Genomic DNA, 23936 nt, shown 5'->3' on the forward strand with positions numbered 1-23936 from the left:
ACTAAAGAAAAAAGTTCATTCTTTTTTTTTTTTAACATATAAAAGGGTTAAACCCGGATCAAATAAAGACACAGACCTAATCCCCGGGTGGAGATACAGCCCACGGATAGACCCTTTCCTTGGCATTCAAATGAGCTGAAAGCAATAGCCCATATCCGTGTGGCCAACGGGATTCGAACCAGGGTTCGCCGTATTGGATTTATTCCCTCAAGCGCCACTGGACTACCACCACTGTTTAATTCCCTAAAGAAAAAAGTTCATTCTTTCACCGGTATATGTTGAATCTTTCTTTCTTGTATGCTCAAGTTCATTTTTAGTTTGTTCCAAATAAGCTCAAAAACCAATCTAAAAACATGGTAATATTTATGTAAAAGGAAAAATGCTAGGTTTTTCAATTTATTCGCATTACACATATAGGTTTGGTTGCAGAGAAGCACCGAAGTGTAACTACACAATTTATTCGCATAATAGTTTTTTTTTCAATAGAAACACACTGAAGCAGAACTAAACTTTTGACTCGGTAAGAAGCTTATTCATAACGGGTCGAAGCTGACACATGGCTCGTAACGGCACCACCTTACGCATTGCCATCTCTGGACCCTCAGTCATATCAATCTTTTTTGCCATTGACTCTTCCCCAATCAAAGCATTGAATCAAAGATCCTAACGCCAACGTCACAATCTTGTTCGCTAATCCTGCGCCGGGACACATTCTCCGTCCACTTCCAAAGGTTATCAGCATACGGACATCGTCCTTTTCTCCTTCTCCTCCACCGTTAAACCTATCTGGATTAAACCTCTCTGGTTCCGTCCACAGTTCTGGATCTCTGTGTATACTCCACGCGTTCACCATGACCATCGTCTCACGAGGCACGTCGTAGCCTCCGATCTTGATGTCCTCTACTGTTAATCTTGGCACAAGAAGCGGCGCTGCTGGATATAGCCTGAGTGTCTCCGACACTACGTTTTGGAGGTAAGGCAGGTTTGGAATGTCTGTTTCCTCGATCAAGCGGTCTTGTCCGATTTTCTCGTCAATCTCTAGTTTCAACTTTTCCAACAACTCTGGATGATTCAACAAACTCGCCATCGCCCACTCTATTGTCACGGCCGATGTTTCTGATGCGGCAAACATGATACCCTGTTTTGCAGACTATTATTAGCTCATTTGTTATATATATATTAATGTCGTAATATATATACTAGTGCTCATGAAAAGATATATATATATATATATTTATATTATAAAATAAATAAATCGTAATAATTAGTCAATATATTAATATTATCTAGTTCAGTGGCTATATTTCAACAAAAAATAAGTCAACATTTTAATTTCATCTATTTACAAATTTCTCGTTTTCTAATATATATATACATATATATATATATATATAATAAATAAATTTGTTAAAAGTAATAATACGATGCTTCGTTATATGTGTGCATATATATGTGTGTGTTAATGTTGTCGTTGTGACAAAATGACTGTGTTTGGTTGTTACCAGCATTAGGCCTTTGATGATGACCTCACTGTAATACTCTGGGTCTTGTTGTTGCAAAGAGAGCAAGTGATTAACCATTGTGTTACCGTCTTTATTTCCTCTACACTCATCAAGCAGACGCTGCAAGATCGCATCCATGGCTTCTCCTACAGCTTTCACTTTCTTCTCAAAACTCCTTCCGAATATTTTCAAGAATGGCAAGTATTCACCAGGGTGCCTCGCGCCACTAGTACTGGTAATATAAGCAATGAGTTTCTTGAACGTATCTGCTTCTGCTTTGTCACTAGCATCTTCTCCGTAATAGATCTTCCCCGTAACCATCCTCACGATGTTGTTGAACGTTAGATCGTAAAACAAGGACTCGACCTCGACCTCTTTGCTGATGAGTGCGTCACGTGAGAGTCTCGTGAGCATGCGGTGGATTTCCTCTTTGCGGATGTGGAGAAAGTTTGCGAGACGTTTTGAGGAGACGATTTCGAGGGAGCATATTTTGCGGAGGTTACGCCAGTGGTCACCGTAAGGTGTGGTCGCAATGGTTGTGTAGTTGTAAGCGATGTATTTGGAAGTCAGGAAACGAGGGCGGTTCGATACAACTACGTCGTTATGACCCGTGAAGCATTCTCTTGCGAGTGCGGAGGAAGAGATGACAACCGCACGGCGGGTACCTAGTCGGAGGTAGAAGATTGGGCCGTGTGTGTTGGCGAGTCCATGGAAGAGACGGTGGACGGGAGGTTTAATGAGGCGGTGGTGGCCGATAATGGGGAGAGAGTGAGGCGGAGAGGGAGGGAGGTTGAAACGCTGCGTTCTATAGCTGAAGATGAATTTGTAAGCAATGACAAGAAGAGCTAAAGGGAGAATCACATAGTAAAACATCTTTGTCACGTTATTTTTTTTTTAGTGATGTCGCCTTTCTAATGATATGGTAATCTATATATAAGAGGAATGAGTTTTGGGGTTGAAGGAGGATCTATATATAAGAGGAATGGGTTTTGGGGTTGAAGGAGGATCTGGAAAGCACAGAGAAGAAAAGGTACGAGCATATCAACGGCTGCACGTGCATGAATTTCTCAATAAATAATAAAAATATTGATAAGTATATTTTACTTTTCTGATTTTTAAAAGCTAACATGTTTCATAGAGTTTCTCACACTATTTTTATCCCTAAGAAACTCAAATGAATTTCTTAAAATTTTTTTATCTAAAAAAAAAAAAAATTAAAAAGCAAATCAATCGCGGATCGCCACGAGTCAGTGGGGCCCGCGAACAGTGTAAGAAACTCACTAAAATTGGTTCTTAATTAGTAATTTTTGTAACTGATCCTTACGAATTTTGTGGAGATCCACGCACTAAGAACCTCACTGAAACCCGGATAAACATGCTCTCATGTTTTTGTTGAGGATATTTCCACTAGAATTGATTTTCATCGATCGTGTCTCTTTCTTGCTTTTCTAATTTTACATTTAACTCGAGAGTAAAAGCACTTCCAATTGGGATTCTAGCCAAAAAAATTCTTAAAATACGTATATATATGTATATAGTATAATTCTTTTAAATAGTTTGTTTCAAGTTTTTGTCACCAAAATAGTATTTTAAGAAAAAAAGAATTAAAATAGCCGTTTTTTATTTTAAAAATTTTAAATTTTTTTAAAAATAATTTGAAATTCTATATCAAAAACACAACCCCTTAACTTTAAACACTAAGTCTAGATTAATTAATTTTAAGATAAATATATACTTTTACCCTTTAATAAAGTTTAATTTGGTTATTTTCTTCATTGAATGCTATTTTTGTGAAAATAGACTAAAAAAAATTATGCTAAGAAATTTCTCATATAATATATATATATATATATATATATATATATATATTTTCATATAATATATAACATGTATTTTAGGAACCTTTTGGCTATAACCCACTGGAAATGCTTTAATACTCTTTGAAATACCTGCTATTGAAACTATCATTAAAACGATAGCATCGCTTGGTACTTCAACCAAATTATTTTCACTGTAATAATAAAACAAATAAAAAGTGAAAGAAAAGAGGGTGATATGTTTTTAAAAGTTCGAAAGAGTGCTTATTTGCTACGATTTATTAAATTTAATTTTAGTTTTTCTTATATTAGTATTGTATTATGAAAACTTTTAAAAAAAATTGTTTGAAAACTTATACTCAATATATGCATCAATATAACCTCTAAAATTTTAGATTATATAATTAAAAATATAGAAAGTAAAAAGATAAAAAGAGGATAGTCTCTTGTTTAAAAGAGTCAAACAATGGTTATATTTTTTGGTATATTTGTTTTTTCATAATCCTATATATTAAATTTATTCACAAGAAAATCAATACTCCCTCTGTTTCCGAAAGTAAGATGTTTTAGATTTTTTATTTGTTCCACAAAGATAGATTTTTTATATTTATAATATACTTTTTATGCTTTTAATAAACATTAGATGCAGATATTTGAATTGATTAAATTTTAATGGTGAAAAGTTATTAGAAAATGTATAATAAAATAAAAGAAAAATTAAGTTATAAATATTTATTAAATTCTTAATAAACGTTGAATACTTTAAAAAAATTTATTTTCTGGAACAGAGAGAGAATAGAGTCTATAATAAATGCTGATGGCTTAGGTGTCATACTCTCAAATGACTTCGCATTTTTGGCAAAGATATGCGATTTAATTCCAGCGCGACAAAATGGCATTCACCTAATTCTAAATGGTTTAGTGTAGTCATGGGCATATTATCCGACACCCGAAAACCGAACCGGAACCGAACCAAAAAAACTGGGACCGAAACCGGACCGAAAATTACAAAAACCCGAACGGTTCCTATATTTCTAAATCCGAAAAACCGAAACCGAACCGGGACCGAACCGAGAACCGAACGGATACCCGAATATTTTGAATATATTAAAAAAAATATTATTTTTAATTTTAATATATATAAAATATAATTTATAAATAAAAAATATCTACAAAAATCCGAACTACCCGAATAACCCGGACATGTTTTCGGTTTTTTCCTGGTTTAGATCGGGTTTTCGGGGTTTTTTTGGTTTTTTGGGCTTTAAACCCGAACCATACCCGAATTATTTGTAATACGGTTCCATTTTGGGTTTTATAAAAAAATAGAAACCCGACCCGAACCCGACACTATCCGAACCGAATCGATCCGAAAAATGTCCGGTTCCTAAACGGTTCCTAAATATCCCAATCCGAATAACCCGAAAACCGAATAAACCGAACCGACCCGAACCGAAAACCCGAATGCCCAGCACTAGTTTAGTGGTTGAATAATTCGTCCCAGGATTAGAAGCCGGGTGAACAAGTTGTCACAATGTATTTCAATAACATTATTTTTATTTAAATTATGTTTAATAAGATATAATTTATTATTTTAATACAACTATTCAAAATTCCAGTTTAAATACACTCCCTAGATTAGTTGATAATTATCGTTTTAAGGTCGGCAAACTTTGTTATTACTGATTTACCAAAAAATACTTTTATGGTTTCTTCTATATATTTCAACGTCATGAGAACTTTTAGTTAATATTGTATTGTTTTAACAAGTTATTTTGATTTTTTTCCTTGAACATCGAAATTGCTTTAAAAAAGAAAAATCTGGTGTACTTCTCAGTCGACTAGTGCTGCCTAAATATATAATCCTAGCAACCTGATAACACTAAATAAAAACTCTATACAATACAACGATTAAAGCCAATAATTATATTACACGTTTATCTAATGCGTCGTTTGTATGAAAGAATAATACTTTTCAGAAACACCAAAACAAACAGAGCTTTTTTTTTTTTTTTGGTCAAAAACAAACAGAGCTTCATCTCCACATTCTCGGCCCAAGCTAACTTAAATTTGAATAAACACATTTTTAAAAAGTGCAATTAATATACTTCTGCATCTGTAGAGTACTCAACTAGTGCATGATAATGGAGTATGTCTGCATGTGTAGTCTTTTATATATTATTTGAAATATATTGGATTAATAAATTCTACCACAATTCCTATATAAACCATGCAGGAGTTAACGATGACTAGCCTGCAGATGTTTAAGAAATATTAAAATTTCCATCACTGTGGAATCAAGAAATCCCACAAAATTACTTATGTATTTCTAATATCATGGTATGTATAGTATGGCAATATATATTAAAATATTTAATTTATTTATTTGAGTTATTAAATTATATTTATATTTTCGGTCACACATATTGGAGTACTGGAAAAATATGTAACAAATTAGAATGTAATTGGTAACATCGTATTAAAAAACAAAAATATCACGTTCTGATTCATGTAGTGATTACAAAATTAGGAAACAAATTATTAAACATCCAAAAAAATTAATAGGCAACCATCAATGGGATAGTAAAATCCACAGACCCAATAGTGGAAGCGGCGACGTTACACTATCAGGCACTTATGCCGAGTCTCAAGGTTTTAATATTAAAAAACAAGGTCTCAAGGTTTTAAAATATTCTCGACAATCTTTAAATTATGCTACTACCTACCTAACAAAACGTTAATCACGTGTTCCCAAAACCGAAGCTTAGCCAGAGGCGGAACACAAGAACTAGGGATGGCAATCAAGGACCTGGACCGCGGACCGCGGACCTGGCCCGTAAAGGTTTGTTGCGGGGTGGGATTAGGTCTCCATTTGGTAAGTCCGCAAAATTGCGAGCCTCGCGGGACGGATCGAAAGCGGGATGAGCTTAACCTGCGGGATTTTGAAGACCCGCAACCTTAAGTCCCAATTCTGCTTTCGCCTAAAACATTGAGAGAGAGAGAGAGAGAGAGAGAAAGAAGGCGATTCGACGTTATGTAGCTCCGGTGATGGTGGTTTCAGGGTCGATGATGCTTCCGGTCTCCCTAGCACCTTCGATCTGCATCGGTGAAGCTTCTTCGAGTTATTATAAGAAGTTTGAAAACTCACTTTCCACCGAATAAGAAGATCTAGTTCACGCCATGGGTTCTTCTTAGTTTTGCCTATATGTATTTGTTCACAATATCATACATTTTGGAGTTTTAGGTTTCAATATATCTTTATTATTCTTATTTGCAGAAGATGAAGTTGATGGTGAAGAAGATAAATTTTCATTATCTTTTTGTCGCTTGTTGGTGATAAAGATGAAGAACAAGAAGTGTGATTGGTGTTTTTTATTTATTTATTTTTGGGATTAGCATCTTTGATTTGGTATTGGTTTTATTTAATTTTGGTTTCTGAAAACTAAATCATTTGTTATGAACTTATGAGTTATAATATTTGGATTCAGCAACTAATATTGTTTATTTTTAAAATGTTTGGAGTCTAACAAAAGTAAATAAACTAGTGTTTTGATCCAACAAAATCTTCAACTAACAAGTGTATTGATTTATTCAGTTCAATCATCGACTAAACTCACTTACTGATGCGTCATGAAACTGATAAAGTGTCCTGAATCATGTCTTGAAGCGTTCAGGAACCATATGTCCGTTTGTAATTCTATGTCCCGCGGGCCGATCCGCAAAGGCCTACATGTTTTGCGGTACGGGTTTGGTCAGCCATTTTGAAGACCGCAGCCCGCGCGGGCCTGACCCGCCGTGACCCGCTCGAAGACGAGCCCGCTGCGGTACGGAACGGGACGGGACGGATCAACCTGTTTGACATCCCTAACAAGAACATAAGGTAGCAAGGTCACTTGGCCCACTGAGATTGTAATTTTTTTTTTGCTGACCCTAGATACTTCGCGGACCAAAACCCAACCAAATAATCTCTGGGAAATTGTCCATCAGCATTAAATAGATCTGGTTACTCGTAAATAGAGTTAAATACTCATGTCAAGGACAACTCACGTGACAAATTGAGATTGCAGGACCACAAGAGTAGCCGTTTGGCTCAGTCATGATAAAGAAAAAGCAACTACGGTTTGTCGGCTACTGAACAAACATATAAGGTCGAGTCTTAAATGAACCGTACAGAGGCGGAACATGCTTTGCTGGTGCATCTCGAGGTACATTAGGTTAAGTGTTGAGTTATATATATATCTTTGACGTTGTGTTGAGAGATGTGAGAGCAAGTTGTAAAAACATTTTTCAAAGTATAAGCTTGTTAGTGTTCTTGAAAGATTAGACGTAAAGCTTAACCAAAATAAGAACTGTAAAAGGCTTTCAAGTCTAAACACACTTTTAATTTCTGATATCTAGTGGATTCCGGGAGGAGGTTCCCGGTTCAGACTAACACCCTCATTAACGGGTGTAACTGGGTTAACATTTGATTGTGTTTTGCTCTTTTTTCATATTATGTTCTATGTCTGTTTTCTGAAGCCTAGGGTTTTTTCATAACTTTCTTCCGGTTCACTTACTTGAGAAGCAAGGTCCTTTTTGGTGAGCGTGAGTGGTGCTCTATAAGACCGAGGGAGACGTTTTAAGGTTTAGAGTTACTTGGTATCAAAGCTCAGATTCTGCAAAGTGTGGTTCTTTAAGAAATCATGTCATCATCAAAAGTGGAGCTTAAAAAGTTTGATGGTCACGCGGATTACATATTATGGAAGGATAAACTCTTAGCTTAGATAGATCTTCAAGGGCTGAGCAAAGCTCTAGAAGAATCTGATAAAGCTAAAGAGAAGGTTAGAGATCCGGATGAAATAGTTGAAAAGAATAAGGTAGGTGTAGAATAGGAAGAAGCTTTGGCTGAAAAAGTCAAGAAGGCTAGGATCACTATAGTCTTGAGTGTTACCAACAGAGTTCTCAGAGAGATAAGAGAGGAGGAAACCACTGCAGGAATGTTAAGAGCTTTAGACAAGTTGTCTCTTGCCAAAGCACTTCCAAACCGTTTCTATTTGAAGCAAATTCTCTATGGGTATAAGATGTCTGAAAGAATGTCTATTGAAAGTAATATTGATGACTATCTCCATCTCATAACGGATCTGGAGAATATTGACGTTATGATATCTGATGAAGACCAAGCTATATTGCTCCTCATGTCACTACTAAGGCAGTTTGAACAGTTGCGTTATACATTGAGGTATGGGCCAGGAAAAACAATTCTCACTCTGGATGAAGTTGTTGTTGCAATATATGCAAAAGAGTTTAAAAATGGGTCAAACTCTAGAGGGTCTAAAGGTCAAGCATAGAGCTTGTATGTCAGAGAGAAAGGAGACCAATGAGGGAGGTCTGAATACAAAGACAAGTACTCTAGACAGTCTAAGTCTCGCTCAAAGTCTAAGGGAAAGAAAGTATGTTGGTCTTGTAGTGAAGAAGTACACTTTAAGGGCTCTTGTCATAGCAGAGGCAAGTTTCAGAACAAGCAGAAGTACGAAGGAAACAACAGCAGAGGAGTGGTTACAATAGTAAAATAAAATAAGAATGAAGCTGCAGGTTTATATGTGCTAGAATCTCTTTATTCAACATAGATAAATCTTGAGAATGAATGGGTTTTGGACACTAGTTGCAGCTATCAAACGACTTATATGAAAGAGTGGCCCGAAACCCTCAAGGAAGTTAGTGGAGGTTCAGTACACGTGGGGAATAAGACAACATCAGATGTCAGGGGAATCAGAACATTAAGGATCAAGAATCAAAATAGATCCATGTCCCTGCTAACAGGCGTCAAGTATATCCCTGAGATGGTCCAAAATCTATTGTCAATAAAGACTATGGAAGAGTTAGGATATAGTTTTGAGTCGAAGAAAGGAATCTTGAGTATCTAAAAAGATAACAAAATTTTCTTAAAAGAAAAGAGACATAATAAGATGTATCTACTACAAGGAAAACCAGAAATTGGTCAGTTTTATGCTACTGAGAAGAGAAGCTATGATACAGTCCTATGGCACAGAAGATAAGGACGTATGAGCTTGAAGAATCTGAGTCTACTAGTGAAGAAGCGTCTTTTTGATAAAAATAAGGTTACAGTGTTGGATATGTGTATATGGAAAAGCAAAGAAGGTCAGTTTCTCTGTTGCAACTCATGATACAAAAGACAAGCTGGATTATGTCCATTCAGACCTATGAGGAGAACCTAGTGTACCATATTCTCTAGGAAAATGTCAATACTTCATCTCGTTTATAGATGAATATACAATAAAGACTTGGGTTTGCTTCTTGAAGCATAAACATGAAGCGTTTCGTACCTTTGCGGATTGGTGTATCATGATCGAGAATCAAACTAAGAAAAAGTTAAGATTTTGAGAACTGACAATGGTCTTGAGCTCTGCAACACAAGGTTTGATAACTTCTGCAAAGAAAATAGTATAGTTAGACACAAAACTTGTGATTATACATGAAATATAATCAGTTCCATATTCAAATACTGTTGGAAGCTTAATGTACTCAATGATTTGGACAAAGCCTGATTTTTCGTATCCAATAGAAATTGTCAGCAGATTCATGGGAAATCCTATCAAGGATCATTAGTTATGAGTTAAATGGATCATGCGATACATTAGAGGAGCAATGAAGACAAGGATGTGTTATAGGAAAGGATTAGAGTCTGTGGTGAGGGGTTATTGTGATTCAGACTACGTTGCGGATCTTGATAAGAGACGATCAATCAGTGGAGTCGTGTTTACACTTGGAGGAAACACCATAAGTTGGAGATCAAGCTTACAAAAGGTTGTCAACTACAGAGGCAGAATACTTGGCGATGAATGATGCAGTCAAGTAAGCTGTATGGCTTAAAGGTCTGTTGTAAGACTTTGGTTATGAACAGAGGAGTGTCGAGGTGTTTTGTGACTCTCAGAGTGCCATTGCTCTATCCAAGAACAACATGTATCATGAAAGAAAAAGACAGGTTGATATAAAGTATCACAAGATCAGAGAAATCATCGAGAAGGGTCTTGTGGAATTTTTGAAGATATATACATTGAACAATTGAGTAGATATCTTCAAAAACATTTTGCCAGTCAGTAAGTTTCAAGCAACATTGAACTTACTGAGGGTCAAGGCTCAGTAATCAGGCTCAGGAACCAGAAACAGGAATCCATGAAACTAGATCAAATGTCACCCATCTTGGATTCTCAGGTAAAATCTTCTTATTTTTCTTGTTGATCCGTCTTTATGAGGTGGAGATTTGTTGGGATATTTAGTAAAGAAGATCAAAGCTAAAGAGATTCTTAGACGTGGAGAGAAAGGTTAAAGATGTAAAGGAAAGCTCACGTGACAACTTGAGATTGCAGGACCACAAGAATAGCCGTTTGGCTCAGTCCTGATAAAGCAAAAGAAACTACGGTTTGTCGGCTACTGAATGAACATATAAGGTCGATTATTAAATGAACTGCACAGAGGAGGAGTGTGATTTGCTGGTGCATCTCGAGGTACATTAGGACAAGTGTTGAGTTATATATATTTGACGTTGTGTAGAGAGATAGGTATGAGCAAGTTGAGAGAACATTTTCCAAAGTATAAGCAGTTAGTGTTCTTGAGAGATTAGAGGTAAGGCTTAACCAAGATTAGCAGTGTAAAAGGCTTTGAGGTCTAAACCACTTGTAATATCTGATATTTTGTGGATTTAGGGAGGAGGTTCCCAGCCTAGACTAACACCCTCGTTAATGGGTGTAACTGGTGTTGGGTACCTCCTAGATGGAGAGAACCAAGTGGACATGAGACATAATAATAATTCTCATGACCCTTTGCACTGTAGCCTCACAATAATAGAATTTAGAAAGAGAGACAAAAGAGAGAAAGAAGAGAGAAAGAGGAGAAAACTCGTCAGGCTATTTCAAGACTGGTTTTGGAGGATTAAACGGAACTTGATCAGGCTGATATTTTGTGGGAAGCTTCTTCCGTCAGTGGGTTAGAGATTCACCGAAGGGATTTAGATTTCAATGGTTGGATCTTCGGTTGTCTGGGTTTTAGTGAAGCTGGTCGTCACAGTTCTTCAGCGGGACAATCTTGGGTGTTTGGTAAATCCGACGGTGAGATCTTCTCTTCTTGAGCTGAAATTTTTCGGAGGTATTTTCGACTTGTTTATCTTGGATTTGTATGGTTGGATTAGTCTCTGGATGCCGGAATTCTTGTGAACTGAGGTCGTTTGGTTGCTGCCGGTTTTGAAGCTTTGTGTTGCTCTCTTGTTGTTGTTGTTTGTGTTGGAGATAGCTCTTTGTAGCTAGACTCTCTGTTCTGTTCAGGCTGTTGAACAGGGAGGACGTGGTTGTACTCATACCATTTATATAGTGGATTTTTGAGTGGACTACGGTCCCGTGGTTTTTCCTTCTCACATCGAGGAGGTTTTCCACGTAAAAATTGTGTGTCTCATTTACGTTTTTCTGCATATTACATCCCGTCATCGTCGAAGTATTTTCTTCACTGGTTCACACAAGGTCAGGGGAACACGACCATTAGTATTTCCGCTGCGCCGTGTGACTTTCCCCAACAAAAGATAGGGATTTAGAAAATAAGGCTTTTACAGCCATTTTTTTAATTTTTGGTTGTAGTTTTAAAGAACAAGATAAAGCATGATCGGTGATTTAAAGGCTGTAGATTAATATTAAAGCTAAAGTCAGCTCCTACAACCCAACCAATCACCCCCAATATCTAGATCTTGCATTGCCTTTGCTCGTCTATCCTTCAATTCTACTGGCGCCAGATCACCCTGGTTCGCTTTGTCTATATGCTTCACACTGACTCGGATTACATAGCTTTAATAATAAACGAGATGCAGAAATTTCTAACATCATCAAACAACTCCTGGTTCTTAGGATCATGCTTCAGACGTTCTTGATATGTCAATGTATCCATGGCTTTTTCGTATTCCTTGATGAAAAAAAAAACTGAATCGCTCCTTTCCTACTGTATCCCTTTTTGAAACTAGAGTCAATCTCAATGTGCATTTCCCAGCAACTTTCAAATCCTCCGGTAGACTCGTAGTGCTCCTAGCTTTTGTGTAACAAGCAGCTATGTCGATAGTGTTGTCGTAAAACCCGTTCAGAAGAAAAGTTAGTAAACACTAAAAGAACGCTCCCGGGAGGTGTTGAACCTCCGACCTTGTGGTTAACAGCCACACGCTCTAACCAACTGAGCTACTGAAGCTTCGTACCGTTGTTTGTTCACCATTATATATGACAAGTAACTGTAATAAGAAACCGAGTTAGTTCAGTTAATATAACAAGTTTTTGATTGCTAACTGAGGCTTTTGTGACGATATGAACAGAAGAACGATGATATAATTATAGGAAAAATTATTGCAATTTACACAACTATAAGGACTTGACAATCTCCTTGATATAAAAGGGGGTTAATTTTAAACCCTATAAAGCATGCCACATCAGCCAAAACATTTCCAACCAATGAAATAACCACTTAATAAAAAAATTCATCTCTAAGATTCAACAAAAAACTAAACCTATTAAGAACTAAAAAGTTGCATTCATACCACTGCAATACAGAATAACCAATCAAGATTTTAGTCCATTTAGATTGCATTTAGTACAGTTAATAGTAACAAGCTATACACAAGATGTATTCGTACCACTGCAATGCCAATACAGAATAACAATCAAACTCTTCCTATGCTACCATAAAATTGAAAATCACAGATAAATCTTCTAATATATATAAAACTTATTAACTATGTTCTCTTTTGATAAAAGAAATGCATAAAAATAAACACAATCTTTCAATTATGTATCGGCATGCCGTGTATAAATGTATAATACAAGAAGAAGAAGAAACTAAAAATATTAACAAATTTCCTGTATTTTCTTTATTCTCTTTTTCTGATTTTTGACTATTTAAAAAAAAACTAGAAATGTGACAAACTAGAGAATCTTGTAAGTTCTCTTCCTGCGGCAATGATCCCATGCGGCGATCCTCGTCTGAACTTTCTCAAAATCAGAAACCCGACAAGGAATCGTGATCCGACCAGGTTGATCGAACCCATGAACCCGCTCCGCTTGCTCCAACAATTCTCCGAACAATGGGTGATTAAAATAGATCACCGGAACTACAACCCGCCGCGTGTCGCCGTCTGATTCGCCGAAGTGAACCACCAAGTGTCCCTTCGGAACAGCCGTTTTTGGATCCTTACCCAGTCGGATCTGACCCTGACCCAAATCATTCTTGCCACCGCACAGTCTCTTGGCTCCATGGCTTAGACACCGTGCTAATGACCGTATTCCGGCGATCGGGTTTGTAATTCGTGACCGGTACTGACGTTTCATTGTTCGAATTCTTCTTGATCGGATCCATTTGAATATCTTGACAGATCTATGTCCAATTTTGAAACCTCTGACTCTCTTCATGCTTTGTCTGAAATCGAATTTCAAGAAATGGGTTTGCTCTCTCTCTGTATTTGTGTTTACAGCTGAAGAAAGACTGTTTTGTGTATGGGAAGGAAGCAACCTCTTTATATAGGGGTTTGAGCTGTGACCGTTGGATGGTAATATGTGATGTACGTGTGTTTTTTACATGTGCATGATGGATAGTTTTCCAAATTCAACATTTTTTCGGTAAACTAAATTCAATATTTTAAATACTTTTTCTGAGTTTTAATTTTAGATGTAATTTTAGATGTGCTTTTTATTCTTTTAAGTTAAGAAAAGAGTTTGTGAGGGAGAAAAAGGGGGATAGAGCACTTGTTTTCACTTTTCATTCCCCCAGTGAGAACATGTTTTTTTGTCAAAACAAAAGAATGAAAACCTAAAAAAATGAACATATCATACTTATCATAAAAATGGTATAAATTTCTTTAAAATTGTGGAGTTAAGGATATTTGTAGTCTATTTTGTAATTAATTAAATAATTTATATTTTAATGATATTTTTATATAAAATTATTTTTTCATAGATGTGCATATTAACCTAAGATATTTTACATTTTGATTTAATTGGAGTATAATTATTCAAGAATTTAACCTAACTAAACTACGTAGGTAGCATGTTTATTTGAGCTTGCTTTTCAAATTACGGAATTTCGAAATAGTTGACTTAAAACAAATATATAGATCCATTATATTTATTATTTACCAGACCACCTTAAGTTTGATTAATAGAATATCCGTTTGTTGTAAAAAAAATACAATTATGAAAATTCTAGCTCCAAATTACAATATTTTCATCAACTTTCATATACAATTGTATTTCCACTAAAAAAGGATTATATTTCCATTTGGGACGAGAACTCAGGACCTGAACATAAGAAGAAAAAGGACAAGAATTTTTCATCTCCACCACATCAATTAAGTTGACAATTACATTAATATATATACTTAGCATTTGTAAAAAATAGTTATTTATTCTTACTGATAAGTTAGTTATTTTGATCATTGTTACGTAACCACTAGTTGATTAATCTTCTGATTAAATAAACCGAGGGGGAAGCTTGAAGTATGCCGAGAGATAGCCGGAATGGCTGTTTCTTCCATCTAGTCGGAGGGGGAGTTTGTTGGGTCCCTCCTAGATGGAGAGAACCAAGTGGGCATGAGACATAATAATAATTCTCATGACCCTTTGCACTGTAGACTCACAATAATAGAGTTTAGAGAGAGAGACAAAAGAGAGAAAGAAGAGAGAAGGAGGAGAAAACTCGTCAGGCTATTTCAAGACTGGTTTTGGAGGATCAAACGGAACTTGATCGGGCTGATATTTTGTGGTAAGCTTCGGCAGTCAGTGGGTTAGAGATTCACTGAAGGGATTTAGATTTCAACGGTTGGATCTTCTGTTGTCTGGGTTTTAGTGAAGCTGGTCGTCACAGTTCTTCAGCGGGACAGTCTTGGGTGTTTGGTAAATCCGACGGTGAGATCTTCTCTTCTTGAGCTACGATTTGGCGGAGGTATTGTTGACTTGTTTATCTTGGATTTGTACGGTTGGATTAGTCTCTGGATGCCGGAATTCTTGTGAACTGAGGTCGTTTGGTTGCTGCCGGTTTTGAAGCTTTGTGTTCTCTTGTTGTTGTTGTTTGTGTTGGAGATAGCTCTTTGTAGCTAGACTCTCTGTTCTGTTCAGACTGTTGAACAGGGAGGACGTGGTTGTACTCATACCATTTATATAGTGGATTTTTGAGTGAACTATGGTCCCGTGGTTTTTCCTTCTCACATCGAGGGGGGTTTCTACGTAAAAATTGTGTGTCTCATTTACGTTTTTCTGCATATTACATCCCGCCATCGTCGAACTATTTTCTTCACAGGTTCACACAAGGTCAGGGGAACACGATCATTAGTATTTCCGCTGCGCCGTGTGACTTTTCCCAACAACTGGGTTAACATTTGATTATGTCTTGCTCTGTTCTTCATACTTTGTTCCGTGTTCTGTCTTCTGAAGTTCAGGTTTGTCCATAACTTTGTTCTAGTTCACTTACTTGAGAAGTAAGGTCATTTTTGGTGAGTGTGTGTGGTCCTCTGTAAGGCCGAGGAAGACATCTTAAGGTCGAGAGTTTCTCCACAGCTGTTCATGCTGTGGAAGCTACGGCGGCTTGCAAAGTAGACTTTGATAATGAAAGAATTCTTCAAATTGGAAGTTAAAGAACCGTCGTAGACCTAAGCAACACATGTGTTTTGCATAAGAGGTCATCTCCATATGCACGGAGAGATCCTTGTTTTTGCTTCTTCCATTTTTTTCAAAAATCGTACTAGCCATAACAAAACAAAGAAAGAAGATGATTTGTATGTCTTTTCCAAGAAAAGAAATTGAAGTAGAAAGATAATTAAGCACGAATCTCCAGTTTTGGATATTGGCTCTACTATTATGATCGATTAATGAGAGTTTAGGAATTAAAAGAAGTATTATTAGCTTTCATGCGGAATATTATTACAATGAATTAGTTTATATACATAGTCTAATTCTTTTAACTTAATATGAAAATAATACATTGTAAATTTTATATTCAAAGATATTGATGTATATCATATGTATTTTAAAAATTTAGGATGATATTTTTATTTTTGACCATTTGATTTAGGTTGATCTCATAGATTTATCAATATGAAAACCAAAAAAAATTAGCAGTTTTAGATTTGAAATATGTAACTGTTGTATTTTTTTTTTTTAAATTGAAATTGGGGTTTCTTCGATAAGGAAAATAGAGGAATTATATCAAACCTACAAAACTCAGATTTATCTGTTTGTGTGGCTAGACGATATGGATTTCTAATTTTCATTGCGAGCAACCCAGCATGTCTAGCGTGGTGGAATAACCATATTTGGTTGGGCCTCAGTTCGCCGGATATCTACGGATTAGAAGAAAAAAAAAGAGGAATTATCATTTGTAAATTGTGATGATGAAAAAATTTTTGAAACTCCGTAAGAATAAATGAGTATGCATGGATGTGTTAGAGTCCTAGACTCCTAGTTTTTCACTGGTTTTTGGCGTTCGACTTCGTCGGCTCCGGAAGAAGATTTTACAATTCTTCTAGGTTTGAAACTCAGGTTAATTTATTTTATATGTCATGCTTATTTATTATGGAAGGTCTCTTGTTGGATTTTTTACAAAGATTCACATGGATCTATGGTATCTTATTTCATGTGAGGATTCTTCTTCTCTTCGTTTTTTTGTTATAACACGGAGTATTCGACGGGTTGAAATCCAACCGACTAATTTCATAGGGGTATGTTCACGGGCAACAGACAAACCCGGTTGTTCATAATGATAATTATATACTTTTGGATATTAACTCTAATATTATGATTGATTAATGAGATTTTAGGAATCAAAAGAAGTATTATTAGCTTTCATGAGGAATATTATTACAATGAATTAGTTTGTATACATAGTCTAATCTAGTCCGGTTCTTTTAACTTAATATGAAAATAATACATTCTAAATTTTATATTCAAAGAAATTGATGTATATCATATGTATTTTAAAAATTCCTGATGATATTTTTTTTTATTTTTGACCATTTGATTTAGGTTGATCTTATTGATTTACCAATATGAAAATCAAAAAAATATAGTAACACATCGAAAATCCGGTTGAACCCATTTTAAATTCAGATTTGTTCTAATTTGGGTTTCGGTTATTCAAATACTTGTTTTGAGTCAAAAGTACACAATTTAGTTCACAAATTTGAAAATTTTAAATAAATTTCACTAACAATCGTTTGGTGGCATGAGCAAAAATGATTGTTAAGTGAAAAAAATTATAATTTCACTTTAGAACACAAATCCATTCGGATATTATGTTGGATTCAGTTTGGTTTGAGTTTGAATTTTCCTCTTATAAAACTTAAAGTTTCACTTTTCTTTGGATCGAATTTTCAGGTTCGGGTTTTCATCACCCCTATATAATGTTATCATATAACAATATTAATTATTTATTTTTATGCCCTGACTCAAAATATTTCCAGTGGCTTTGATTTGGTTATGGGATAAAAGCCGAACCAGAAAACGACAATATAGACAAAACTCATTCGAGTTATTTGACAGAACAGCAACCGATCCAAACCGCTTACTTTGGGTCGGGCCACGGTTTTTGTTCGTGCCTAGTGGTGGGTCAGATAAAGTTGCAGAAAATTCCGAATATTTAGGTAGGGCGGAAATTGTATGGGAAACGTGCTTGTTGTTAATAGATGCCGACGAACGCACTTTGTCTTCTTACTGCGATCGATGTGTTATTGACTTATTTTTTTGGTTAAAATGTATTCTATTGAAATTTCAGGAACTTATCGAAGATTATACAGCTAGGACTTTAATGGGCATGGAGTTAAAGAGTTTGAAAAGGTCGTTAAAAATACAGTTGCTAGCTCTTTATTAAAAATTTGCTGACTATTCTAGGTATTTGACAGATAATGCTCCCTCCGTTCCTAAAAGATATAATTTTTAGTATTTTCACAAATATTAAGAAAACACATTAAACTACCATAATAAATATATCATTTTCTGCAATTTTCAATTTTTAATAACTTTTAACCAATAGAAATTCAATAAAGGCAATTAATTTTCTTGAAGTTTACAATTTTTTCTTACAAAACACAAAAAATACATCTTTCTGAAAGAATTTTTTTTTTAAAAAGTCTATCATTAAAGAACGGAGGGAGTATCTTTTAGTTAGGCATGGGCGTTCGGGTATCCGTTGGCATTCGGATCGGGTTTTTCGGGTTTTCGGGTTTACGCTCATAGGTTCCATACTAAAATTTTATTAGTACGGGTCGGGTTCGGATAATAACATTTCAGATTCGGTACAAATTGTATTGCGTCCTAAAACCCATAAAGTAATCATATATTGTACAAATTCGGGTTATATCGGTTCGGTTCGGATATAACCGAAGTAAAAAACAAAAATTTTGAACCAAAACATAAAGAAAAGCATCTAAATTAAATAAAAATTAATCTATCACACCTAAAATTGATAAAATAACAATAAAATGTTAAATCAAGCATGAAAACAAACATCATTTGTAAACAATATGTATTGCTTTATAGAGAGTATACTTTTTTATTTCAATGAGCAAGAACTTAAATCTTGTTTGGACTAAATGGACCAAAACCTAATCTACCACATCCAAAAAAAATCTAGATGGACCAAGGAGTGTAAAATGACCATTTTACCTCTAATGATAGTTCAGTGTTGACCATTAGATCAGATCCTCTCTCTTATAACCTGAGCCATCCGATCTTTCCTTTTTTTTTCTTCTGTAACAATCCGATCTTCCCTTCAAAATCTCTTCTTTCGTACATTTCTTTCTCTTTCTATCGACTGGGTCCCACCAAAAATTTAACCCACCTTCTTCTTCTTCATTTTCCTACAACCACACTCAACTAACACAAAAATTTACTCCCTTCACCAACCAAAGCTCTCTTTATCAACTCTTCATCCAAAAACTTGTAACTCTGTTTCTTAAGGTTTTTCTACAGCTTACGACACCTTAAAACAGCACATGTGCGTCGTTTTTGGTTCTGAAATCACTAGGTAAGTGTATACTCTCTTCCTCTCTTTCTCTCTCACTCCTCTCTGTCTCTCATATTTTTTTATTGTTTTTTATTTCAGTTTAGTCACATAATATGTATGTTAATGTTATGAGTCATGTTTAAAGGTTTTAAATAATGTTGTTAAAATATGAAGCACAATATTGTAGAAACACTCGTGTTTGTTTATAGTACAACTGATACAATTTTTTTAAAAAAGTGAAAGTAGTAATAGTGGTAGAACTAGTATTACTGATATTGCTCATACGAAACGTACAACTAGTACACCTGATAAAACTCTAAATAACATTGAATAAGGATATGGGTAGAGCTTTGTATAACTTATAGTAGTCATGTGCCAAGTGAACGTAGTATAACTGGTTTTACTAGTATAACTTATAACTACTGTTACACGTAAACCAGTCAAATTGGTAATACTATTATAACCAGAATTTTAGCGGCAGCAGAACTCGTATAACTATTTAGCGGTAATGTTGGTTTTTACTCCATTTAAAGAACTATGGATAATAGTGGAGCTGTGGTGATACATTTTGATCATGGTGGAGACCGGCATATTTCTACATTAGTGATAAAAGGAAGATATGAGGAGATTACTTATTCTCACTTGGTTGATAGAATATGCAAGAAAATGAATATCGATGTAGCTGCGACGAAGCTTCAACTGAGTTACTTTCCTCTAGTTGTGGAGAATAAGAGGCCTTGTTATATTTTGGATGATGAAGATGTTTTAGGATATTTAATGGAGGTAGACAAAAAAACCCGGCGTAGTGTCTTGCATGTGGAGCTTTCAGTAATCGTCTCAGAAAATCAGAATAACGAGCAATTTTCTATGAATGAGAAAATTCTGAGTGATGCTAGAGCTAATTATGGTATGGTTGGAGTTGAGGAGTTGGCAATTGTTCCTCAAAAACAATCAGATGGGTATGAGCATGAGAAAGGCAAGGGAGAGGGTGATGAAATGGATGATAGGGAGGAGGTGGCGGCTGTTACACCAGTTGAAGAAACAGTTGTCAATGTTGAGTGGGAAGATGATATTGATATGCGTTTGAATCAAGAATTTGCTACTAAGAATGAAGTGAGAGATTTAGTGGACAAAGGAGTGCATTCGAATTGTTTTGAGGTTGATATATTTAAGCTGAATCCAGTTCTTTACGTATTGAAATATCGTGGGGTTGGATGCTGATGGCATGTACGAGCTGCAAAGCTGAAAACTCGGCTTTTTTCACTATTAGAAGGTATAGAAAGATGCATACGTGTTCTCGGGGAGAGGAAAGTATAACCAAGAGGGGGAAAAGAGGCACACGAAGCTTGGTCGCATCAGTGGTGCACGCTGATTATCCATGCCAATTCAAGACTCCAGATCCAAATACTATCATAAATTTGGTGAAGAACAAACTAGGTGTTAAGGTTTCATATTCTACGGCTTTGAGAGGGAAACACCAAGCTGTCAATGATCTGTGTGGCAACCCTGAGGAGAGTTTTGCTAGACTGCCATCTTACTTGTACATGTTAGAAAGGATGAATCCTGATACCATTACATGATTAGTAGTGGATGAGACTAATCAGTTTAAGTATATGTTCTTTGCGCTCGGAGCTTGCATCGAAGGGTTTAAGGCGATGAGAAAAGTGATAATAATGGATGGAACTCCCCTGAATGGTGTGTATAAAGGAGTGCTTCTCATTGCCATTGCTCAGGATCCAGACCATCATCATTATCCCCTCGCTTACGCGGTAGTAGATGGTGAGAAAAATGCGAGCTGAGAGTGGTTTTTGACTATATTGAAAACTTTGATACCAGATGATCTTCAGCTTGTATTTTGTACTGATAGAAACCAAAGCATCATCAAGAAAGTACACGAGGTGTACCCAATGGCGATCCATGGATATTGCAATTATAACTTGTCTAATAATGTCTGCGGAGCATGCAGCAGTGTTAACAAGAAAGGGGTTGCCAAAAAGTTTAGAAAAATTGCTGGCATGTACACAGAGATAGAGTTCAGGAAATGCTACAATGATTTCAGGAGCATGTATCCTCAAGCCGCCGACTATCTAGATGACAGTGTTCATGAGACCAAATGGGCAAGATGTAAATTTCCGGGAGAAAGGTACAACATAGATACAACCAACACTGTTGAATCTATCAATGATGTTTTAAAGGAACCAAGGAAATATGCGTTGTTGCCAATGATTGATGTGGTGGTGGGGAAGATTGTAGAATGGTTTAACAAATATAGACAATTATCTTTACGTGTACCAGAGAGGCATATACTAGTCCCACACGTGCATGGGATATTGCATCACAATTATCCGAAGGCAAAAAAGCTCGAGGTGAGGGAGCTAAACAGATTTGAACGTCATTACAATGTGATTGGGAAGGATGGTCAAGGTTATTTTGTTGATTTGAGCAACGAAACATGCTACTGTAGGTGTTTTGATATTGACCGGTATCCTTGTGTGCATGCACTTGCTGCCATCATGTCGCGTGGAGAAATGGCTGAACATTATTGTTCTAGGTATTATTGGATGGAGCAGTGGTCTTTGGCATATTATAGGACAATATATCCAGTTCCTCATCATTCATCATGGGAAAGTTACAGAATTCCTGAGGAAATCCGATCTCAGGTTGTCTTCCTTCCGTATGTGGAGAAAAAAAAAGGAAGACTACAAGTTACTAGATTCCCATCCGCAGGAGAATATCGGAGGAAGAAAAAGAAGAGCTATCCACCATTGGTTGGTGAGAATGACGGAAGTGACAGCGATGAAAGTGGCAGCGAAGGAAGTGGCAGCGCAAGAAGTGGCGACAAGGGAGGTGACAACTAAGAAAGTGGTAACAAAGAAAATGATGAATGAGTTGTGGAACTTATTTATGTGTTGTGGATCTTATTTATGTAATATGTTGTTTCTGTGTCGTAATACCGGTCGAACTAGTACAACTTATCCAAGTGATACTGGTACAAGTAGTACAACTATGTTATATATATCATGCAGGAAATACTAGTTTAACTAGTACAACTCTTTTGTTTTATAATTTGAAAGATCCCATATGGTAATTAATATGCAAAAGAAAATCAACCGGATAAAGTGATAGATGTTTAGAGTGGTTAATATTGAGTTACAATTAGTTTTAACAAAAATTTTGAATATTTATTACACAATCACATATGTTCTCTTCATCTACCTAATACTTTTAGGATTTGTTAATATGTTTGTCCATGTTATTTTTGAAAACATACATAGAACGTATTTTTGCAATATTTATGCATCCATAATATTTGGGCTCATGTAAGTAAACCTAAACAAGTAGTACAACCGATGAAATTATAATTTTTATCTAGTACAACTAAGAATTGCATTTTCGGTCCAAAAGTACAACTATGTGCAATCTGGTACAACTGGTTTATTGGTACAACTACATAAAGTGGTACAACTATGTGTTATTTATGTTCAACCACGTTTAAGATGTTTATAACATGTTTATGAAAGCTATTTTATTGTGTCTCATATTTTACACATATTATTTAAGCTAATTGTTCCATCTTTCTGATAGTTGTACTAGTTGTACCATTCTTAATAACTTAGACTCACTAAAACCAGTAATATTAGTTATAGCCAATACCTGCAAATCTTCTCTATTAAACTAAACACAACTGCAAATCCAGTTTTTATAATGCAAAAACCACAAACAAGTTTCCTAACAAGGTTTACATCAGTAGAAGTTTTAAAAAGATCTAGTTTAACAAAAGCCACAAACAAGTTTCCTAACATAACAAAAGCAACAACTTCAATCACTTCTTAACAAAAGGAGACTTCTGCAAGTGTGAAGGCTTCAACACCCTCTTTGGCCTCGTCATTGCTTCTTTTCTCGCAGCTTCTGCCACAACCTTCTCTGCAGCTGCTTCCATTACTCGAAGTGTATATTCTTCGGCATCATCTACAACAATGTTAGAACACACTAGACCAATTTGCAATGTCAATGCTCCAAATTCACAGTGCAACAAGTTATCAGTTGCCTCTTTTTCTGGCTGCACCTCTAGCTCCTTTTGAGGCTCTTTCCCATCATCCTCAGCATCATCTACAACAATGTCAGAACACATTAGAACCAATTTTCAATGTCAATGCTCCAAATTCACAGCACAACAAGTTACCAGTTGCCTTTTTTTCTGGCTGCACCTCTAGCTCCTTTTCAGGCTCTTTCCCATCGTTCTCATGCTCATTCCCATCATCCTCAGCCTCCTCGTCCTCATGCTCTTTCTCAGTATCATCCTTCTCGCCATTATCATCATCATGCTCAGCCTCCTTCCCATCATCCTCATCCTCCTCGTCCTCATTACCTGCAACAAGAACAACACACAACACAAGATTAATATTGTATTTATACCTTTGTCTTTTTGTCCACACACAACACAAAAACAACACACAACACAAGAACAACACACAACAAGAATACTTTTTAAAATGTAATTATACCTTTCTCTTGCTGTCCAGACGTTCCACCATCTTCATTATATTGAAAGTCCATATTTTCAAAACCTTTTCTCCCAATACTATCTCCTTCCAACATTTTTAGT

The 23936-nt window shown here is 35.9% G+C and overlaps 2 protein-coding genes, 1 non-coding gene and 1 pseudogene across 3 annotated transcripts; 1 reads left to right on the forward strand and 3 right to left on the reverse strand.

The window, feature by feature from the left end:
* Window positions 1–387: 387 nt before the first annotated feature.
* Window positions 388–2476, reverse strand: LOC106332102 (annotated as a pseudogene).
* A 9988-nt stretch (window positions 2477–12464) lies between these two features.
* On the reverse strand, window positions 12465–12538 carry TRNAN-GUU. The gene has a single exon. It is a non-coding gene; the product is annotated as a tRNA-Asn (tRNA).
* A 665-nt stretch (window positions 12539–13203) lies between these two features.
* On the reverse strand, window positions 13204–13815 carry LOC106333811 (auxin-responsive protein SAUR36-like). The gene has a single exon (XM_013772213.1). The coding sequence runs from the start codon at window positions 13747–13749 to the stop codon at window positions 13267–13269; it is 483 nt and encodes a 160-aa protein (XP_013627667.1). The 5' UTR covers window positions 13750–13815; the 3' UTR covers window positions 13204–13266.
* A 7188-nt stretch (window positions 13816–21003) lies between these two features.
* On the forward strand, window positions 21004–22188 carry LOC106330957. The gene is made up of 2 exons (XM_013769342.1): window positions 21004–21109; window positions 21167–22188. Exons 1-2 carry the CDS (start codon window positions 21004–21006, stop codon window positions 22186–22188), a joined length of 1128 nt encoding a protein of 375 aa, XP_013624796.1.
* Window positions 22189–23936: the final 1748 nt, after the last annotated feature.

The sequence above is a fragment of the Brassica oleracea genome, chromosome C3 (assembly GCF_000695525.1).
Source record: "Brassica oleracea var. oleracea cultivar TO1000 chromosome C3, BOL, whole genome shotgun sequence".
NCBI classification, from domain to species: Eukaryota; Viridiplantae; Streptophyta; class Magnoliopsida; order Brassicales; family Brassicaceae; genus Brassica; species Brassica oleracea.